Consider the following 19,763-nt stretch of genomic DNA (forward strand, 5'->3'; position numbering starts at 1 on the left):
TTTTCCCTTTTAGGGTTTCTTGACCTATTAAAAGTTGATTTCTTTCTTTTCATTGTATGAAAAAGAAGTTTTTTACATTACACATTTTGTAAATATTGAGCTCTCTTTTTGAGCATATTTTCTGTGTATTTCTTTCTTCTATGATTTGCTTCCTTGCTTCTCCTTGTAACAGGTTTTTCAGCTTGCAGAGATCATTTGGGCTCCTGTGGTGTTGTATTTTCTCAACTCCAACATCCTTCTTCACCATTTAATATTCTTGTTGTGCATTTTGTTTTTAGATAGTATTTTTAGGATAATATTTGATAGAAACCTTGGTGTTCATACCATTAAGGATCGGCTGATTGTCACTCCCCTTGCATGGTTAGTCTGAACCCATTTGTGTGCTTAGTTCGGTTGTTAAACATCAAGTGAATGGATGTCAAATTTTGCATTTATGTTTAGTAGCATGAAAATTCAGCTCCCTTTGAAGATTGCACTAGATTTTACAACATTGTGCTTTATTAGCTGATAATGTTAAATCTGGTTTTTTGAGGTTTCTGTATGTTTTCCTGAATATGTTATCTTAGATAAATTAATTAGATATTCTCTATCTCTTTTCCTTTTTCCCCCTTTCCTTTTTCCCCCTTTCCTTTTTCTCCCTTTTTATCAAGAAGAAACCATACAGTCAAGCTGAGCTAATATCAATCCAAGTGAAATCAAATGATATAGGACTATTAAACTTTAGGCAACTCGCTCGAAGTCGTCTATCTAACCTTAAGTCCCCTTTGTGTTTCCAGTGAAACACATCAAACTGCTAAGCTATCCTGCAGTCAAGACCTGAAAACTGAAACATTGAGGTAATCCCCATTGATCAATTAAAAAACAACACTAGGGATTTCCTTATTTCAAGAGAGGATAGAATTCTTAGTATTATATTTTGCGTTGGGCGGATGGAGTCGTAGTGATGCGATTTTAGACACGTCAACAGTTACCAAAGCGCTTAGAGACCAAATACAATAGGTTCCCTCAAAGTTTAGAAATCCAAGGCCTTACCTATCTTGGGTCTATACCTTCAAGGCTTATGGGTCGCTGATCCCCACCCTATCTTGGGACTTAACCTATTGCTTGGATTTAGACTGCCCCTCTTTGGAACATCTCATTCCCATCTTCTTAAATACTGATAGTAATAACATGATTTAGACTATAAGTATACTAATTTCTTATGTATTATGAATATATATGAAATTAAGTATGACTGTCATACATATTACAATCCATATTAATATTACTATTAATTCTGCATAAGAACATTATCAGGTTTCATATATTAAGCATACATACTCATCTCATCCCCATGCATACCACCAAGAACAAAGATGTTACTGCTTGTAACTTAATAACAGTTCTGATCTTATCAATCCATGGTGATGTTATTGGATGTTTTGATTCCTTTGTGTTATCTCTCAATGTGAGGGAGAGGTCACACCTCTTCATCATGCATGCCCTTTGGCAAGAGACACACCCTTTCACCATTAGCACCTTTTGAAAGAGTGCAACTCTTCATTATTTATGCCCTTTGAAAGGGACTTAACCTTTCATAATTAGATCTGCACTTCTTATTTAAATCAGATGCACTTCCCATTTTTCAAATTCTCCCTCTGTCAAATGAGTTTCTCTTCTCCCTTTAATATCTCACGTTTGAGGAAGTACAAACTTATCATTTTATGCCTTTTGACCCTTCATTAACTTTAATTATATTTAATTATATTCTTTTATATTTTAATTTTAATTTTTTATATTTATTCTTTTGTATTTTAATTTTATTATTATTTATTATTAGAATATATTTCAAAGTAGGGACATTACAGTCCACCCTTCCCAAATTTGCTTGTCCTCAAACAATGTAAATTTTAATTTTCTCAAACTAAGTCATCCACCAATATGAATCAAAAACACAAAGCATACACATGGACAACACGAAGCATACAATGTAGAATTTCCTGCATAACAAAACTACAGAATCTAGCTAGAAAGCAAGAAACAAAACTTGTGGAGAAATTGAGAAGAAAAACAGAAAAGTTGAGAATGAAATTCTATTAATTCATTGTGTCAAATTATATTATGCTGAATGCATATTTATACAATAAGTTAACCACTGCTTTCAAGGAAGAAATTATGGAGGAAACAAAGACAGATCTGAAGAAATGAAGGCAGATCTGAGGAAGCATAAGTGCTAACAATAGTTGTCTTAGGTTAGCTTATTACAAACAGCTTGCACGAGCACTGTTACGTAAATAATGGGTAGAACTGAACAATAGGCAGTGAAACAAAAAGCTGCATGTGCTAAGTCAACCTTAGTTGGAGTTAACATTACTCCAACATACAAATGGATATATGCAAACATGGAGCATACACGTGAATACACTTATTGTTAGATTTCTTCTTATTAACTAGAATGGTTCATTGATTCATCTTTACCCTACAGGATGGCAAGATCATAGATCTGATACCATTTGTAATGCATTTTTAATGTCCCCTACTTGATCTATTTCAATATACTAAAATTGATTGATATTCTTCAATTAGTTATTAACAAGTTCTTATTTATTTTCCTCATTAGATAATTAATTTCATTATTCGTAGTTTTTAATATAGATATCAGACCCTGCTACTACTTCAGTTTTAAGGGAGAAGGGTCTATGTATGTTACCAAAGCGCTTAGAGACCAAATACAGTAGGTTCCCTCAAAGTTTATAGATCCAAGCCCTTACCTATCTTGGGTCTATACCCCTCAAGGCTTATGGGTCGCTGATCCCCACCCTATCTTGGGACTTAACCTATTGCTTGGATTTAGACTGACCCTCTTTGGAACATCTCATTCCCATCTTCTTAAATACTAACAGTAATAACATGATTTAGACTATAAGTATACCATTTTCTTATGTATTATGAATATATATGAAATTAAGTATGACTGTCATACATATTGCAGTCCATATTAATATTACTATTAATTCTGCATAAGAACATTATCAGGTTTCATATATTAAGCATACATACTCAGCTTATCCCCATGCATACCACAAGAACAAATATATTACTGCTTGTAACTTAATAACAGTTCTGATCTTATCAATCCATGGTGATGTTATTGGAGGCTTTACCTCCTTTCCTTTATATCTCTCAATGTGAGGGAGAGGTCACACCTCTTCATCATGCATGCCCTTTGGCAAGAGACACACCCTTTCACCATTAGCACCTTTTGAAAGAGTGCAACTCTTCATTATTTTTGCCCTTTGAAAGGGACATAACCTTTCATAATTAGATCTGCACTTCTCATTTTTCAAATTCTCCCCCTCTCAAATGAGTTTTTCTTCTCCCTTTAATATCTCACATTTGAGGAAGTCACAACTTATCATTTCATGCCTTTTGATCCTTCATTAACTTTAATTATATTTAATTATATTCTTTTATATTTTAATTTTAATTTTTAAATTTATTCTTTTGTATTTTAATTTTATTATTATTTATTATTAAATTATATTTCAAAGTAGGGACATTACAGTTTATCCTTCCCAAATTTACTTTTCCTCAAGCAATGTAAATTTTAATTTTCTCGAACTAAGTCATCCACCAATATGAATAAAAAACACAGACATGCACATAGAAAACATGAAGCATACAAATGGATATATGCAAACACGGAGTATACACATATTGTTATATTTCTTCTTATTAACTAGAATGGTTCATTGATTCATCTTTACCTACAGGATGGCAAGACCATAGCTCTGAGACTTTTTAAATCAGATCCGTACTTCTCATTTTTCAAATTCTCCCCCTCTCAAATGAGTTTCTCTTATCCCTTTTATATCTCACGTTTGAGGAAGTCACAACTTATCATGTCATGCCTTTTGACCTTTCATTAACTTTAATCAAATTTTAATTATATTTAATTATATTCTTTTATATATTAATTTTAATTTTTATATTTATTCTTTTGTATTTTAATTTTATTATTATTTATTATTAAATTATATTTCAAAGTAGGGACATTACAGTCCACCCTTCCCAAATTTGCTTTTCCTCAAGCAATGTAAATTTTAATTTTCTCAAACTAAGTAATCCACCAATATGAATGAAAAACATAGAGCATACACATGAAAAACACGAAGCATACAAATGGATATATGCAAACACGGAGCATACACGTGAATACACGTATTGTTATATTTCTTCTTATTAACTAGAATGGTTCATTGATTCATCTTTACCCTATAGGATGGCAAGATCATAGCTCTGATACCATTTGTAATGTCCCCTACTTGATCTATTTCAATATACTAAAATTGATTGATATTCTTCAATTAGTTATTAACAAGTTCTTATTTATTTTCCTCATTAGATGATTAATTTCATTATTCATAGTTTTTAATATAGATATCAGACCTTGCTACTACTTCAGTTTTAAGGGAGAAGGCTCTATGTATGTTACCAAAGCGCTTAGAGACCAAATACAATAGGTTCCCTCAAAGTTTACAAATCCAAGCCCTTACCTATCTTGGGTCTATACCCTCAAGGCTTATGGATCGCCGATTCCCACCCTATCTTGGAACTTAACCTATTGCTTGGATTTAGACTGCCCCTTTTTGGAACATCTCATTCCCATCTTCTTAAATACTGATAGTAATAACATGATTTAGACTATAAGTATACTAATTTCTATGTATTATGAATATATATGAAATTAAGTATGATTGTCATACATATTGCAGTCCATATTAATATTACTATTAATTCTGCATAAGAACATTATTAGGTTTCATATATTAAGCATACATACTTAGCTCATCCCCATGCATACCACCAAGAACAAAGATGTTAGCACCAAGAACAAAGATGTTAGTGCTTGTAACTTAATAACAGTTCTGATCTTATCAATCCATGGTGATGTTATTGGATGCTTTGATTCCTTTCCTTTATATCTCTCAATGTGAGGGAGAGGTCACACCTCTTCATCATGCATGCCCTTTGGCAAGAGACACACCCTTTCACCATTAGCACCTTTTGAAAGAGTGCAACTCTTCATTATTTCTGCCCTTTGAAAGGGACATAACCTTTCATAATCAGATCTGCACTTCTTATTTAAATAAGATTTGCACTTCTCATTTTTCAAATTCTCCCCTCTCAAATGAGTTTCTCTTCTCCCTTTTATATCTCACATTTGAGGAAGTCACAACTTATCATTTCATGCCTTTTGACCTTACATTAACTTTAATTATATTTAATTATATTCTTTTATATTTTAATTTTAATTTTTATATTTATTCTTTTGTATTTTAATTTTATTATTATTTATTATTAAATTATATTTCAAAGTAGGGACATTACAGGTTTTACCATCTTGGGTTTCCACGTATTCTCTTGTGCATTGGTGTCATTGTGTAGTGTCTCTTTCAGATTTCAGTTTGGTGCTTTCATTTCAGAATTGGGATTAAAAGTTTTTAATAAGTTTATCAAAAGACTTAGTTGGATAAGGATTTAAATTTTATTTACTACTGATTCACCTCCCACTCTCAGTAGTAAATCTATGTTCTACAGAGATATGCATTGACGGGATTCAAGGGTAGGCCTGCAAAACTTTATACATGCTCAAGGAAGGTTGATTTTTACTTAGCCAAATTTCCATGATTTTGCCCCCTCTAGGTCCTGTATAGAATATAAACTCCCTCTAGTTAATCATGGTGAGAACTAACACAACCAGACATTACTGATCATACCAGTGAATATTTCAGCCAACTTCTAAATCAAGTGAAGGTCTTCCCTATCACAAGTCCATCCTAATGGAGAATTCTAAAACATCTCCCTGGGCAATTATATATATGGATAGTGAACAAATCATGATGGAAATTGTGGAAGAATGAAAGGAAACATTCTCCTTTAACAAAGAGAAATCCCCAAGTTCAGATGGCTGTTTAGCTATGTTTTATCAACTCTCTTGGAAAAACATGAAATTATATCTACTGTGGTGGAAGAGGAATCAAGAAGAAATAAAAAAAATGTTAACTCAAATTAATACCACAGTTATAGCTTTAAACCCAAATGTTACCAAAGTGGATTTGATGGATCATTATAGAACAATTGCTCTTTAAAACATGGTCTGTAAGATTATCTCTAATAACTACCTGAGGGTTGATCTCTGTTACTATAGATGATTTCTAAAACCAAACAGCTTTAGTTCCAAGGAGACAAATTACAAACAATATCATGATAGTCCAAGAACTCCTCCATTCAACCAAGTTTCAACATAGTCTAGTCTCGTGATTAAATTAGACATTGCAAAGGCCTTTAATAGATAAACATGGACCTTTTCAACTCAGGCTCTAGGGGTTGTTGGATTTAGCAATCAAGTTATCAGTTGGATCAAAAAATGCACAACTCCTACCTTCCCAATTTCAGTAAATGGACACACTGGTAAATGGTTCCATCCACTTAAAGGGGTACACAAGGTAGATTCTCCTAGTCCCTATCTATTTATTTTAACGGGAGAAAATCTCCTTCACTTCATAAAAGATTCACAAATGCAAGGAAAAATTCATGGACTTTGTATAGTGTTAGGTGGATTTAGATACAGATGCTACCAAATTGTTGATGACACTATTATTTTCTGAACTTAAATGATTAAATATGAAGTACACATAATGCACTGACATATTTTACAAATAAAGATCAAATACTTCAACGTGTCAATAGCTTTGTTAAAATTGAAGCTCAAATCACAATTTTTTATAAAAACAGGTTGAAGATGTTAGTACTAGTAGTATGTGTATTGCCACTTCATGCATTAGTTTGAGTAATAGTTTGAAAATCTTCAAATAATTGTGGAACACAAACCCTGAGGTTTTTTCTCATTCACAGGCTAAAAGCCAATCAGTGGATCTTTCTGCACAAACTTATTGGGTTCCTGATTCAAGTGCATCACAATATCTCAATTATGGCGCTGGAGCAAGTGAGGTGAGAATGTAAACTATCTTCCTGATTTTTATTATTAATTGTAATATTACAGAAGTATTCATCGTCAAACTTGTTTGGCAGGTTGAGATTGATCTCCTTTCAGGAGCAACTACAATCCTTCGGACAGATATCATTTATGACTGTGGAAGAAGCTTGAATCCTGCTGTGGACCTTGGACAGGTTGGGTAAATGGATGTTGAATTATTCTGATTCAAGTAGTTTTAAACTGTCTCCTTTGTCTGAAATTAGAATAAGCTTTATGTCTCTCATGTTTTTAATAATATGTTTCTGCAATGAACAAATTTGGAGTAGTTTGTACAGAATTCTGATCATATGTTAATGATTACGAATTTGCATAGCGCAAAAGTTGTCACTGAAAAATCTCTTTCTTTAAGGATTCTCTAAACAACTTGAAAATTGTCTCCCCCTATCTAATGTCAGATTTCAACCATTAAAAACATAAATGGTAGCATTTCATGCCCCCGACTGGGCATCCCAATGCAAATGAATATAAAATCGGGAAAGTCTGAATGGTATCGAGTGCACATAGTTCGCTCCTCAACAACAGCAAGTGGTTCAGGGAAAACAACATGTTAAGGACTGATTAGACACAATGATTCATTAAGACAGTGAATTAGTTATGAGGGAAAGACAGCGATTAAGATTCAGAAAGGGACACCATCTTTCAAGAAAAGGTTCCACCCAAAATGACATGACTTCTCAACAATAAGAGAAGGGTATATGATGAGAGAATGGGATGGTAGAAGGGAAGCATCAGGAATAATTGAAATCACTAAGGAGTCATTTCCAGCAGACCGAGTCCTCAAACAATAATCAGACTGAAACAACATCAAGTTAGACTAATGCATCATCTGTCATCATTCAATAATACATCTTGTGGATCATCGACTAAGAACCAATCACAGCAATCAGCGAACAAGGAACAATAATCAGAATCAGAAACGTGTAAACAGCAGACACATACTTAGGATCAGACTCTCACTAATCTGATTCAGACCTGTTATAATCAGCATCTAATAATCTGAATAATAGTTCTTGTGGTATATATCTAGCTTATGCATTAATCGTCAATATTTATTTCTTATATACATATATGTATGATTGGATATAAATTGAATATGTCCGATTAATAAATCTATTTGTAAGCCCCCATCATGTATAGAAGGAAGGAGGTGTAAGGAAGGGGGAAATCATGAGGATTGCCATCTAGGTAGGATACCCCGAGTGGATGTCTATGTTGCCTGCCACCAGGGCCAAGAAGGCCAAATTTCTACCCTTGGGCTTAGATAGGAGAATTGAGGAACCTCCATTACAATCTTCTCTCTGACTTTATGATGGCTATCAGTCGTAGGAGATGAGGCATGGATAGGGAAAGCAGGTACAAGCACCCCACTAGGTAGGATACCCCGAGTGGATGTCCATGTTGCCTACCATCGGGGCCAAAAGGACCAAAGTTCCACTCTTGGGCTTAGTGTGGGATAGCTTAAGGTGGACCTATCATGCTTCTTCTCCCACACCCTAATGTGTTTGAAATGATGTTATAGATATTGTAACCCTAATAATGGATATATATTATATATGTGTATATGTTTCTATGTGTTGGGTTGCAAACACACACAGCCCATTGCAAATGGAGACCCCCCTTTTTGCTTGTTAGCATAGGTGTTTTTTTGCTTAGTTTGCATAGCTTGGCAATAGTTTTGTCTCCTAGCTCTTAAAGAAGGTTTTGTCTTGTCAGTCTGGAAAGAACAGTTGATCAATCCTTGAAATGAATGAGTGCTATACCTTGTCCTTGGAGTTGGACAGATCGAATCAGGAAATTCACTAAGTCTTAGGCCGAGAATGGGTAAGTTGAGTCAGGAATTCCAAGTCCGGGATAGGAACTGAATGTGCAATCCACCATCTAGACTAGGAAAATTCCTTGTTTTGAGATTAGAAATGTGCAATTGTTCCAAGGAATGAAAATGGAAGCTGTCCAAATTCAAGACCAAGAGTGTGATCAAATCAGGAATTCAAGGGTGAGCTGATATTACTGTATAACTTTTCTTTTATCTATTTTACTCCTAGATCTAGAAACATGTGTTATAACAGTCAAATTTATTTTCAGATCTACTATGTTACGTATTAGCATCAACATGTGTAGTCTGCACTATGCACTTCTGGTATATTAAAACATTGCTTTCTGTTTACCGATCAAGAAGAAAATCAGAACCATATATATGCTACCAATTCATAATTAAGGATTGGTAAACACATTCACCCTCCTGATTATTTGTAAATTTGAAATTATTTGTTGTTGTCTCTTAAACCCCTTGATTGTATTTTCTTGAATTTTGTTTAATTATCCAATTGGTTCCTCAAATATTCAGTGACAAGAGTCATAAGTTTATCTTAATTTAACTTGATTACAAATACCTCATATACAAAGTTTGTAGTCATTCTTGAATCACAAATCCACAGTAATATGCATTCGTAGCAGCTCATGCAAACAAGGAAAATACCTACAAGGCAAAATCAACACTTCATGAATGCATGGGATGCAACGATGGAATGTAAAAGAATTTGTTTTCCCTTTCTAATATTTTTTGACCATATTAGAATGCCTTTTAGTAATAGTGTCTCATTCATAATTATTGAAAGCTTCTCCATTCCTATGCAGCATTCTCATAGTTTGAAGGATTTAGATGACAAGTTAGTTTATATGATCAACTTATAGTCTAATATTTGAAAGAGAGTACATGATGCAGATTGAAGGTGCTTTTGTGCAAGGAGTTGGGTTCTTCATGACAGAGGAACATCATGTTGACAACAATGGAAAGCTTGTATCTGATGGAACATGGACATACAAAGTTCCTACAATTGACACCATACCTCGAAAGTTCAATGTTGAGATACTTAATAGCCCTTTTCACCAAAAACGTATTCTCTCTTCAAAAGGTTTGCTTTTAAGTCTCCTTAAGCGCTATAGAAACATTTTATTTGTAGAGTACAACATAGATTCTGTTCTCTAATATGGTGATATTTATTTAACATGGTATTTTGTGCGTGAACAATTATGTTACAGCTTCTGGTGAACCACCTTTGCTTCTAGCAGCATCTGTTCATTGTGCAATAAGAGAAGCTATAAGAGCAGCACGCAAGGAGCTCCCAACTGATAACAACAAACACTTCCGAATGGACACCCCTGCATCCATGGATGTCATAAAATCTCTGTGTGCCCTCAACAACGTAGAACTTTATTTAAAGAGCTTGTGCATTTCTACTAAACAATAGCATGATAATTCCGAAATCATATTTTACAATTACAATCTATTCGGACATACTTATTAATGTTGAGATGTATTCTACAATGGCACCAAAGGGTGGAGTGTAATGGTGTGAATGTGTTAACAAAAACTCTTAACTTTTACCTTAATTTTGAGATCCTTTTACATGTCAAACTATTGATATTTAATAATCAAATAAATTTTCAATAAATGAATGGCTCAAAAATTCAAAATTGATATCATTTTGTTAGATAGATGTATTTAAGATATCTATACTAGTTAAATATACAGTGTCAGGAAAAATTGAACACCATGTTTGGTGCAAGGATTGAAAGACATTTATTCACTTTTAAGGCATGGTACGATAGCTCCTAATTCCCCACAGTCTCAAGTATAACTGCAATCTCCTCATTTATTATACTTTTCTTATCAACAAAAATAGGAATCACACTATTTCTATTAATCATATAATTGAAAAAATTAAAGAAATTATAGAAGTATCATCACATGCCCAGAATAGATATTTATCCAATTGTATTGAAAGCTAGAAAGAATACAGTGGAGAGTTATGGTGATATGTGGAAGGATTCAGCTTAAGCCAACAAAATTTGCAAGCTTGCAACCCAGGAACCCATACCAAAAAATTGCTGACAAAGACTTGCAATGGATGACAATGAACTGTACCTATGTTTGATAGCAACAATATCCTTTCAGGACAGGAATATTCCTGGATGACAACAAACATACAACACTTTTTTCACAACACTGAAAAAAATGCCAATCGGGACGTCTTTTTTTCCCTTGTTTCATTTGCCCCTTGCAGGGGCAAGGTGCATGGGCAGGAGCAGCACCCCTTATACCTCCAAACATGAAGAAATAGGTGCTAATTTTAAAACATTTCCAAAAGGTTAAATGGTGAAATGTCTTTCCAATGTTAGGTAGTTGCAACTCATGAAAATTAACATGAAAATAAATTGAAGGTGAAACTTTGACAAGTACATAATTCAGTTTCAGGCAGGCAAACAATTCCTCTTTCTCCAAAATATATGAAGTAACTGGGGGCCACAGTCAGGATGCCTCTTTGAAGATGAGAATATCCTGTTGTCTTCCATTTACAATAGTTCAAAACAAATAATTGATGAAAAATATATATACACAACCATCATACAAGGTCATTTCCAAGGAGGAAAATAGGCAATAAATAAAGGATAACACTACTATGGTATTGTTTGTAAATGCGGAATAACATCTCAATTAATTTCATAACAAAGTGTTCGAAAAAGATTAAAACAAGTTCCAGATTTTTCATTAAGGAATGATTTCCCCATGTTAAATATCTCTGTCATCCATGTCGTGCACTTTTTAAAAAAAAAATGTTCAAAATTTAATGTAGTTGTTTTCATGCAGATAGGAAGTAGAAGAATTTCGTCTATGGCTTAGTATATAGTTTGTTGTTTTCTTCATGCAGAAACGTATAAAGATCTTGAAATCACTATAGGTTTTTTTCTTTATCTTTTTGAAATTTAAGAAAGAGATGTTTGTTGAGCTATACTTATACAGAGAATAGTCAATTATGAATTAAATGTTGGGATGTGAAGCCCAATGGTCACGACCTTTCGTCTTCTCCAGACTCTTCATTTCAAACCTTAATGTGAATGTATATATAGACGTGTACAGTCATGTATTGTAGAGAGTTGTATTTGTATTATTCATTAATAGAAGAACTCCCTGCGTTTCTGGTGGACGTAGCCACTTAGTGGTGAACCACGTTAAACTTATGTTTTGTGTTTATGTTATTAGCTTTCTGCTGTTTTGTATTAATTTCTTTGCTCATTTATAACTAACAATTGGTATCAGAGCTACGGTGAAATGTTGAGCAGAGATGGGATCCGATTGGATAGTTGATCCCGGATCTGGGTGCCCTTACTTTGTCTTTGATCCTGGAGCTAGGGGCTTTTATGTTATTGACAAAAAGGCTGAAGATTCCGAGGATGAAGCTGATTCAGATGATGAAGTCGAATCAGTCATCGAAAAATTTCTTGGCAATCTAGACTCAGAAGAGAGTGATGTCCAAGTGGAGGTTGAAACCAAACGACATTGGTGGGATGGCTGGGAAAAGGAGGACACTTCGTCTGAAGAAGAAGAGGGCTTGTTGTATTTGCTATTTGAAGAAGAAGAGACTGGTTTGTTTGCCTTCCAAGATAAGGAAGATGCCTCCCGGGGTGAGGAGGATGCAGTCTCAAAACTGGCGAATGAAGATGACCCTGAAGAAGGTGAGGCCTACAGCTTGAAACATTACCTATACAAACAAATTGAGAAACTGCGGGAGGAAAATTTAATTCTCGCAGAGCGAATATGCCGTATGGAAGATGAAATGGCAGAATTGAAAGAGAAATTTATGAAAAGTGGGAGTTTTTTGTAGAAAAAAGAAATAAAGAGTTGAAGAAAGAATTGGTTGAGGTCCATTCTATTTTTACGGAGTTGGGCATAGACTGCGAGGAAGAAAATAAGGAGTGCGGGACTCGAAATAAGGGGATAAGGCATTCGGTTTGCTACTTGAGCCCTGTATGCGAATCGGCACGTTACCCACCTTCGCAATCAGAGAGGTTTGGAATTGTGGAAACAAAGGACCTGGAGGGGTTTGATCACAGTAGATCATTTCGGTTCTCATAGGTGGGAATTAATAATGTTAATGCCAATTATTTGTTTGAACAGGCCAAGATGAAGGCACCATGTTTTGATTATATTGAAGCTATAGAAGCTTCTCATGTGGAGCAAACGACTCAGGACAATCCACTGGTGTCATGAAAGTGCTGGTTGGAGCCCGTGAAGGTGATGCGGGAGAATAAGGATGTGGGTGGTGAGAAGTGTGCCATTACTATGGCTTTGGCATCTACAGCTATTGCAAAAGTAGAAGTGATATCTGCTCCGGTCGCTGTTGAAGTTGTGCGGCTCACAAAGTCCAGCAAAAATTTTAGAGGAGAGACCGAGATTCTGGTTAAAGGCCGAGATTACGAGCATTGGCTTATTGCAAAAGAGTTTCCTGATACATTGCCCACACGCGAGGAAAAAGAATACTCTGCCGAAGAATTTGATGGCTAGGACATGGTGCATGAAATAGGCCAAACCATTACAAAAGTAGTAATAGCCCAGAATGGTGGAGCAGTAGAAATCAAGCGAACTGTGGATGGAAAAATGGAAAATCTTCATGAAGCTCACGACTCCCTTGAAACGCCTGTGCATGCCCCTGTTTTTGTAATGCTAGTAGAGGAATTAGAGCCTGCTGGAGAAATTGTGGGGCTCATTCACGACTACATAAGGACCATGTATCTATCCACGAGAGAAGAAGAGGAGAGGGCTCATGTGGAGCATACGGTTTTATTACGGGCCAGGGATATATTGCCTTCCAATAGAACCTACATTGCATTTTTGTTTTTACTTGGGGTGGTGGTCGAGAAGTTGCAAGGGGTTTTTGAGAGATTGACCGTGTATAATCAGCTTCAGCAGTGTATTGATGTTTATGTGGATATACGGGGCAGAAATAGCTGGGATAGTTTGGAAGCATTGATTTTGGATTATCTCGATATTGAGTTCAGCAGCATGTTGACTATAGATGCATGGTGCAAGGATTTGGAATTTGGTGTGAAGCACTCGTCGGAGGCAGAGTTGAGGAGATTTGGAGAGAGCAGTGTTAACATCAAGGTGCATGAGATGTACAGTTCACTAGACAATGCTCTACAAGGTGGATTGACTGAGAATGAGTTTGTGTTTCGTGAAGTAATAGGCACTGATGTTTTTGACTGCGATTTGGTTTGGAGAAGACTGATTCGTACAGTCTGTGAGCAAAATCTGGCGAAATTGAAGTCTTTGATGCGCCCAATTGCGAGGTGAAGAATTGGAAATGCAGGGAATGTTGAGGCATGGCTGTGCCAATTGAGCTTCAAGTGGGAGATTGTTGGGATGTGAAGCCCAATGGTCACAACCTTTCGTCTTCTCCAGACTCTTCATTTCAAACCTTAATGTGAATGTATATATAGACGTGTACAGTCATGTATTGTAGAGAGTTGTATTTGTATTATTCATTAATAGAAGAGCTCCCTGCGTTTCTGGTGGACGTAGCCACTTAGTGGTGAACCACGTTAAACTTGTGTTTTGTGTTTATGTTATTAGCTTTCTGTTGTTTTGTATTAATTTCTTTGCTCATTTATAACTAACATTAAATATATATAAGGAAATTGAAATTAGTCAAAGTCAAATTTTTTGTTGCTCTGCAGAGTATTTGAGGTCATCTAAGTGGTATTCCGAACAGAATTGATGCAACCAAATACAAGCTGCCTAAAGAAAGGCAGGTTCAACAGTACCGATCAAAAACAGAAAATGCTTGCATTAAATCAACATATCATAGAAACAAGAAAAGATCCAGCACACCAACAAAAACCTTTAATATCATAATATCGCTGACTTCCAGCAACAGCTATACTCAGACCATCAATAGAGACTACAAAATAGACTCTTTAACATCTAGAAAAATAAAACCTAAATTCCTCAATAGATCACAAAACTACAATTGAATCAACAATAGCTCATACAAGCTTGATGGTCAAAATGTGTATGAAGACATGATGACATCCAAACTTCAAACTTTTCAATCAAGCTTTGAGTTCCTGCACTACCATACTTTCCCTCTAGGACTTCTGAGATTTCAGATTTTATTGTAAACATTCACCCTCTCCCCTTCAACATGAAGAGCTTCTCAATGTACATATGGTGAAAAAACCTCTAATTGAAGACCATCCCTACCACTACTAGCCGCCAAAGTGTTATTGATAGTGATCATCGTAATTTTGCTAGACTCGATTGACTTAAAAGCAAAAGTTGCAAAGACAAACCACCGCAGATTTTAAAGAACATGCCAAAAATAGCAACCACCTCCTTAAGTTGAGTTTCATAAATCACCTAAATATGCTCTTACATCAGACACCTGAGTAAAAGGAAATATTCCATGCGTCTAAACCTCATCAACATCTATAAGTATTTCGGAATTGAAATTCTTGCTTGGACATTTCTAATTCTTGCATCCAATATGCTTCCTCCATTGCCTTATTTTTCTATTTGTTCAAATATTCTATGTACACTTTTCTCCTTGTTCTCTTGGTGGTTCGAAAGTCAAAGATAATCAATTTCTTCCTTTTCTTTTTCAAGCAATTGTTGTACCCATTCTAGTTAATTTCAAGAAAGCTTTCGACACGGTACCTAGAAGGCATTACCCTCAGACACTTGATTGAAAAGGTTTGGGACAAACAAGGAGACGAGGTCTTTTGTTGCTTTGTTGATTTCAAGAAAGCTTTCGACACGGTACCTAGAAGTAAACTATAGAGAAGGATGGAAGAATTGGAAATTCCAGAACATTATAGAGTTGTTATACATAGGTTGTATGACCAAGTCTGGGCCAAACTCCATACCAAACAGGGATTATCGGAATGCTTTGGAAGTGACATTGGGGTCAAGTAGGGCTGCCCACTTTCTCCCACCTTATTTGGGTTATACATTGACAAACTAGAGGATTGGATAGATAAGTTTGGTGGAGGGGGAGTTCGTCTGACCAACTATATAATAAAATTGCTCTTATATGTTGATGATCTTATCTCAATGGCAAAATCAACACCAGATTTGGAGAAACACTTGAAGGCCTTAGAACTTTTTTGCCATGAGGCAGGGATGCAAGTAAACACTAGCAAAACTAAGATCATGATCTTTACCTTGAAGAGAAAGAAGGTTCATAGGGAATTTGTTTTTTAGGGCAGCCCATTACAAATGGTCAATGAATTAAAATACCTTGGCCTTGATTTCCACAATAAACTCAGCTGGGAAACATGTAGAGCAAAAGGGAACCAAGGAGGATGGAAAACCTAATACTCATTGCAAAATAGATGTAGAAGAGCTGAGCTATTGGACTAGAAAACTAAAAAGACTCTCTTTGGCCTTCTTGCGGTTCCAATGGTCTTATATGGTTGTGAGGTATGGGGCAGCAACAACTTCAGAAAGTAAATGGAGAGAGATAGAGAGATTACAAAAACACTTAATCACAAATAGCCTCAAGATTAAATCATCTGTTCCATACGAGATTGTTCTAGTAGAAGCGGGGGCTTTCCCTATTGAGCCAACAACTATGACCTGGTTACTAAGTTATTTAAAATGAGTAGAAAACATGGAGACACATCGTTGGCCAAAAATAACAGCGAAAGAGAAGCTAGAAAGAAGAAAGAAAACATGGATGAAGAAAAACATTAAATGGTTGAATAAATGGAGTATTAGCATAAGTGACTACCCAAATAACAAAAAGGAAATAAAAAAGTACATGCAAGGAAAGTTTAGAGAAAACACGTGGGCATGACAACTCGGGAGAAAAAAGAAATATTATATCAAACATTTCAATCGTACACATGACCATACACAAAAGAATTACATTGGAATGGATATAAAATAGAAAGAAAAAATGTTAATTTCTCAAATCAGGACTAGTTCACATCAACTTAGGTGTGAAACTGGGAGATGGATGATACCTAAAGAAGAGTGGGCAGATAGAAAATGTAGATATTGCACCTGAGGGATTGTGGAGACAAAGTGGCATTATATCATGGAATGTCCAACTTACAATGGTATCTGAATTCACTACATTGACATGCTAAATGTAAACACCTTAAGCAGTTTATTTGAAGAAGATAAGATAAAAAGAGTCGCAGATTTATTGATCAAGTTACACAGTTTAAGATCCAATATGCAGAAGGAAATGGAAAAGGAGGTTTAGCAGATTGTTCTTTGGTCTTTGCATACTCTTCTTTTGTTGGCTACTTGTGGGTCTCATAGGTTGTTTGGCCTCGTGGACGTTATTAAAAGTATTCATTCATTCAATTGTTTATGTTGATACATGATAGCCTCGGTAAGATAAATGATTGAATGAGAGATAAATGAAGTCTCTCATTCAATCATCTATCTCATCGATAGACTATGATAAGACTTCAGTCATCATTCCTTCGTCTAATAAATATAATTACTCTTCGATATGTCATCTTCGATTTATATTATGCATGATATATACAATCTAGTTGTGATCGTATCCCTTGATTCTTATATATAACCTTGCTAATAATCGAGTTCTTAACTAATACATGAAATATCGATTGTTATCGGGTTTATTGTTAAACTACATAACATACCGATTGTTATCGGGTTTTATGATAACTACATATATACCAATTGCTATCGGGTTTATTAAATGACTGCATACATGCCGATTAGTATCGGTTCACTTGTTAATTATATGCATGTCGGTTAGTATCTATTAACTTGTTAAGTTATATACATACCGATTGGTATAAGTTAAATGCGATTATGATTGAAGAGGTGTGATCAAGTAATATCTTGATCGGTCATGTCTAATAGACATGACCAATCAAGGTATTGTTTGATCCTCCTTGTTAGCAATATATATATATATATATATATATATATATATATATATATATATATATATATATATATATATATATTGTGGTGATTATGAGAAGAACATTGAAATTCATAAATGCTCTTTCTCCATCTGCAACATACCAGATAATAATCAGATCTATTATATTAAGAAATAACATATACTTGAAAGAAGAAAAATAACCTTGAATATAACTTGCATCTTGAATTGAAAATTGAATAATATTTACATGGTATCAGAGCTATAGTTAAATCGAACCTGAGGCTATTCAATTTTGTGGAAAATTCAAGACAAGCAAATATTCAACATCACATTTCTCCTAATGGCTAGCACTATCAGATTCGAATATAGACTCAAAGGAGGTGATGACTTCTCAGCATGGAAGTTCAGAATTCAGATGATTCTAAGAGAAAATAAAGTCGAATCATTTGTGAAAACTGGAACTACAGAACATGAGACTGAACCTGACAAAGCAAGGATAGAGGGAAATGAAAAGGCCATCAAAATCATAGTTGATGGGGTGAGGAATAATATTATGCCCATCATAAGGAAACATGAAACGGCCTACAACATGTTCAAAGCACTTAAAGATGCATTTGAGATATCCAATGCTAGTAGAACCTTGGCTTTAAAGAGAGAAATAAATCATATAGCTATGATCAAAGGGGAGTCAGTCAATGCCTACTTCATGCGAATATCAGCCCTAAGAGATGAACTAGCAACCCTTAGATATGAGATCCAGAGCAAAGAATTAACACTCATTGCTCTAGATGGGTTGCCTAGTATATGGGAAACATTCATCCAAGGCATCAGTGCAAAGGATAAATTTCCAAAGTTTGACAGGCTAAAGGCAGATTGTCTCCAAGAAGAATCAAGGTTAAATAAGAAAGGGATCAAACAAAAGAATATAGATGAAGATCTTCAAGTCCTAAATACAAACTCCAATAAGAAAAACAAGCAAAAACAATTTAGGAAGAGGAAAGGTCGTCATGGCAAGAACACCTTCAAGAAGGATCTTTCACATATTCAATGTTTCAGATGTGACAAATTCAGACACTATGTTGCTAAATGTCCGGAAAGAGCCAAACAACAAACCACATTTGCCAAAACAGGAGAATCTAAAGGGGAAGATGACTCCGAGAAGCGTGTACTCTACTCAACACTTACAAACCAAGCATCAAACAAGGTTAACTCCTGGCTGATCGACAGTGGCTCATCCAGACACATTACATGGTTTAGAGAAGTGCTAGATTCCATGATAGAGGAGAATGATGAGGAAGTGACTAGCGAAGATGACTCCACACATCCAATCAGGGGAGTTGGAACCTGCACCATCAAACTAAAGTCAGACATATCATTGCAACTTAAAGGAGTACTATATGTCCTAGGCATCAAGAGAAACCTAGTCTCCATATTAGCACTAGAGGATAATGGGTACAGAGTGACCTTCATGGACAACAGAGTGTTGGCTTGGCCAAAGAATTCATCTATCAAGAAAGCTAAAACCATTGGTCAAAGACAAGGCTACTTGTATGAGCTGTGCACAAAGCCCAACCTAGCCCTAATCCATGAAACTACAGATGCTAATGAGGTTTGGCATAGAAGACTAGGTCACCTGAATTTTAGAGCTTTATCATCAATGGGAAACCTTGGCATAGGCCTACCTAAGTTAAAGCAATATCATTCAGGGGCATGCAAGGGATGTGCCCTAGGTAAAAATGCTAAGGGTGTTTTTCAAAATAGTACTGGGAAAACAAGCAAAGTTCTAGAATTAGTTCATTCTGATGTATGTGGACCTATGTTCATACCTTCTTTAAGGGGATTTTTGTATTATGTAATATTTGTTGATGACTACTATAGGAAAAATTGGATCTACTTTTTGAAATGTAAAGAATCAGAAAAGATCCTTAATAGGTTTAAGGAATTTAAATCACTAACAAAAAACTACTCAGGAAATAAAATCAAAACCTTAAGAACTAACAATGGGGGGGAAT

The 19,763-nt window shown here is 35.2% G+C and overlaps 1 protein-coding gene across 1 annotated transcript in view; it reads left to right on the top strand.

Annotated features, from left to right (window-relative positions):
- LOC131033173 (indole-3-acetaldehyde oxidase) overlaps nucleotides 1–10,483 on the top strand; it is a 131,320-nt gene extending 120,837 nt beyond the window's left edge. Inside the window, exons 3-6 of the mRNA XM_059207548.1 lie at nucleotides 6,898–6,993; nucleotides 7,075–7,173; nucleotides 9,762–9,951; nucleotides 10,079–10,483. Of these exons, the coding sequence (XP_059063531.1) occupies nucleotides 6,898–6,993; nucleotides 7,075–7,173; nucleotides 9,762–9,951; nucleotides 10,079–10,287 (594 nt within the window). The 3' untranslated portion in view covers nucleotides 10,288–10,483. The remainder of the gene's footprint in view (nucleotides 1–6,897; nucleotides 6,994–7,074; nucleotides 7,174–9,761; nucleotides 9,952–10,078) is intronic.
- Nucleotides 10,484–19,763: the final 9,280 nt, after the last annotated feature.

Source organism: Cryptomeria japonica, chromosome 6 (assembly GCF_030272615.1).
Source record: "Cryptomeria japonica chromosome 6, Sugi_1.0, whole genome shotgun sequence".
NCBI lineage: Eukaryota > Viridiplantae > Streptophyta > Pinopsida > Cupressales > Cupressaceae > Cryptomeria > Cryptomeria japonica.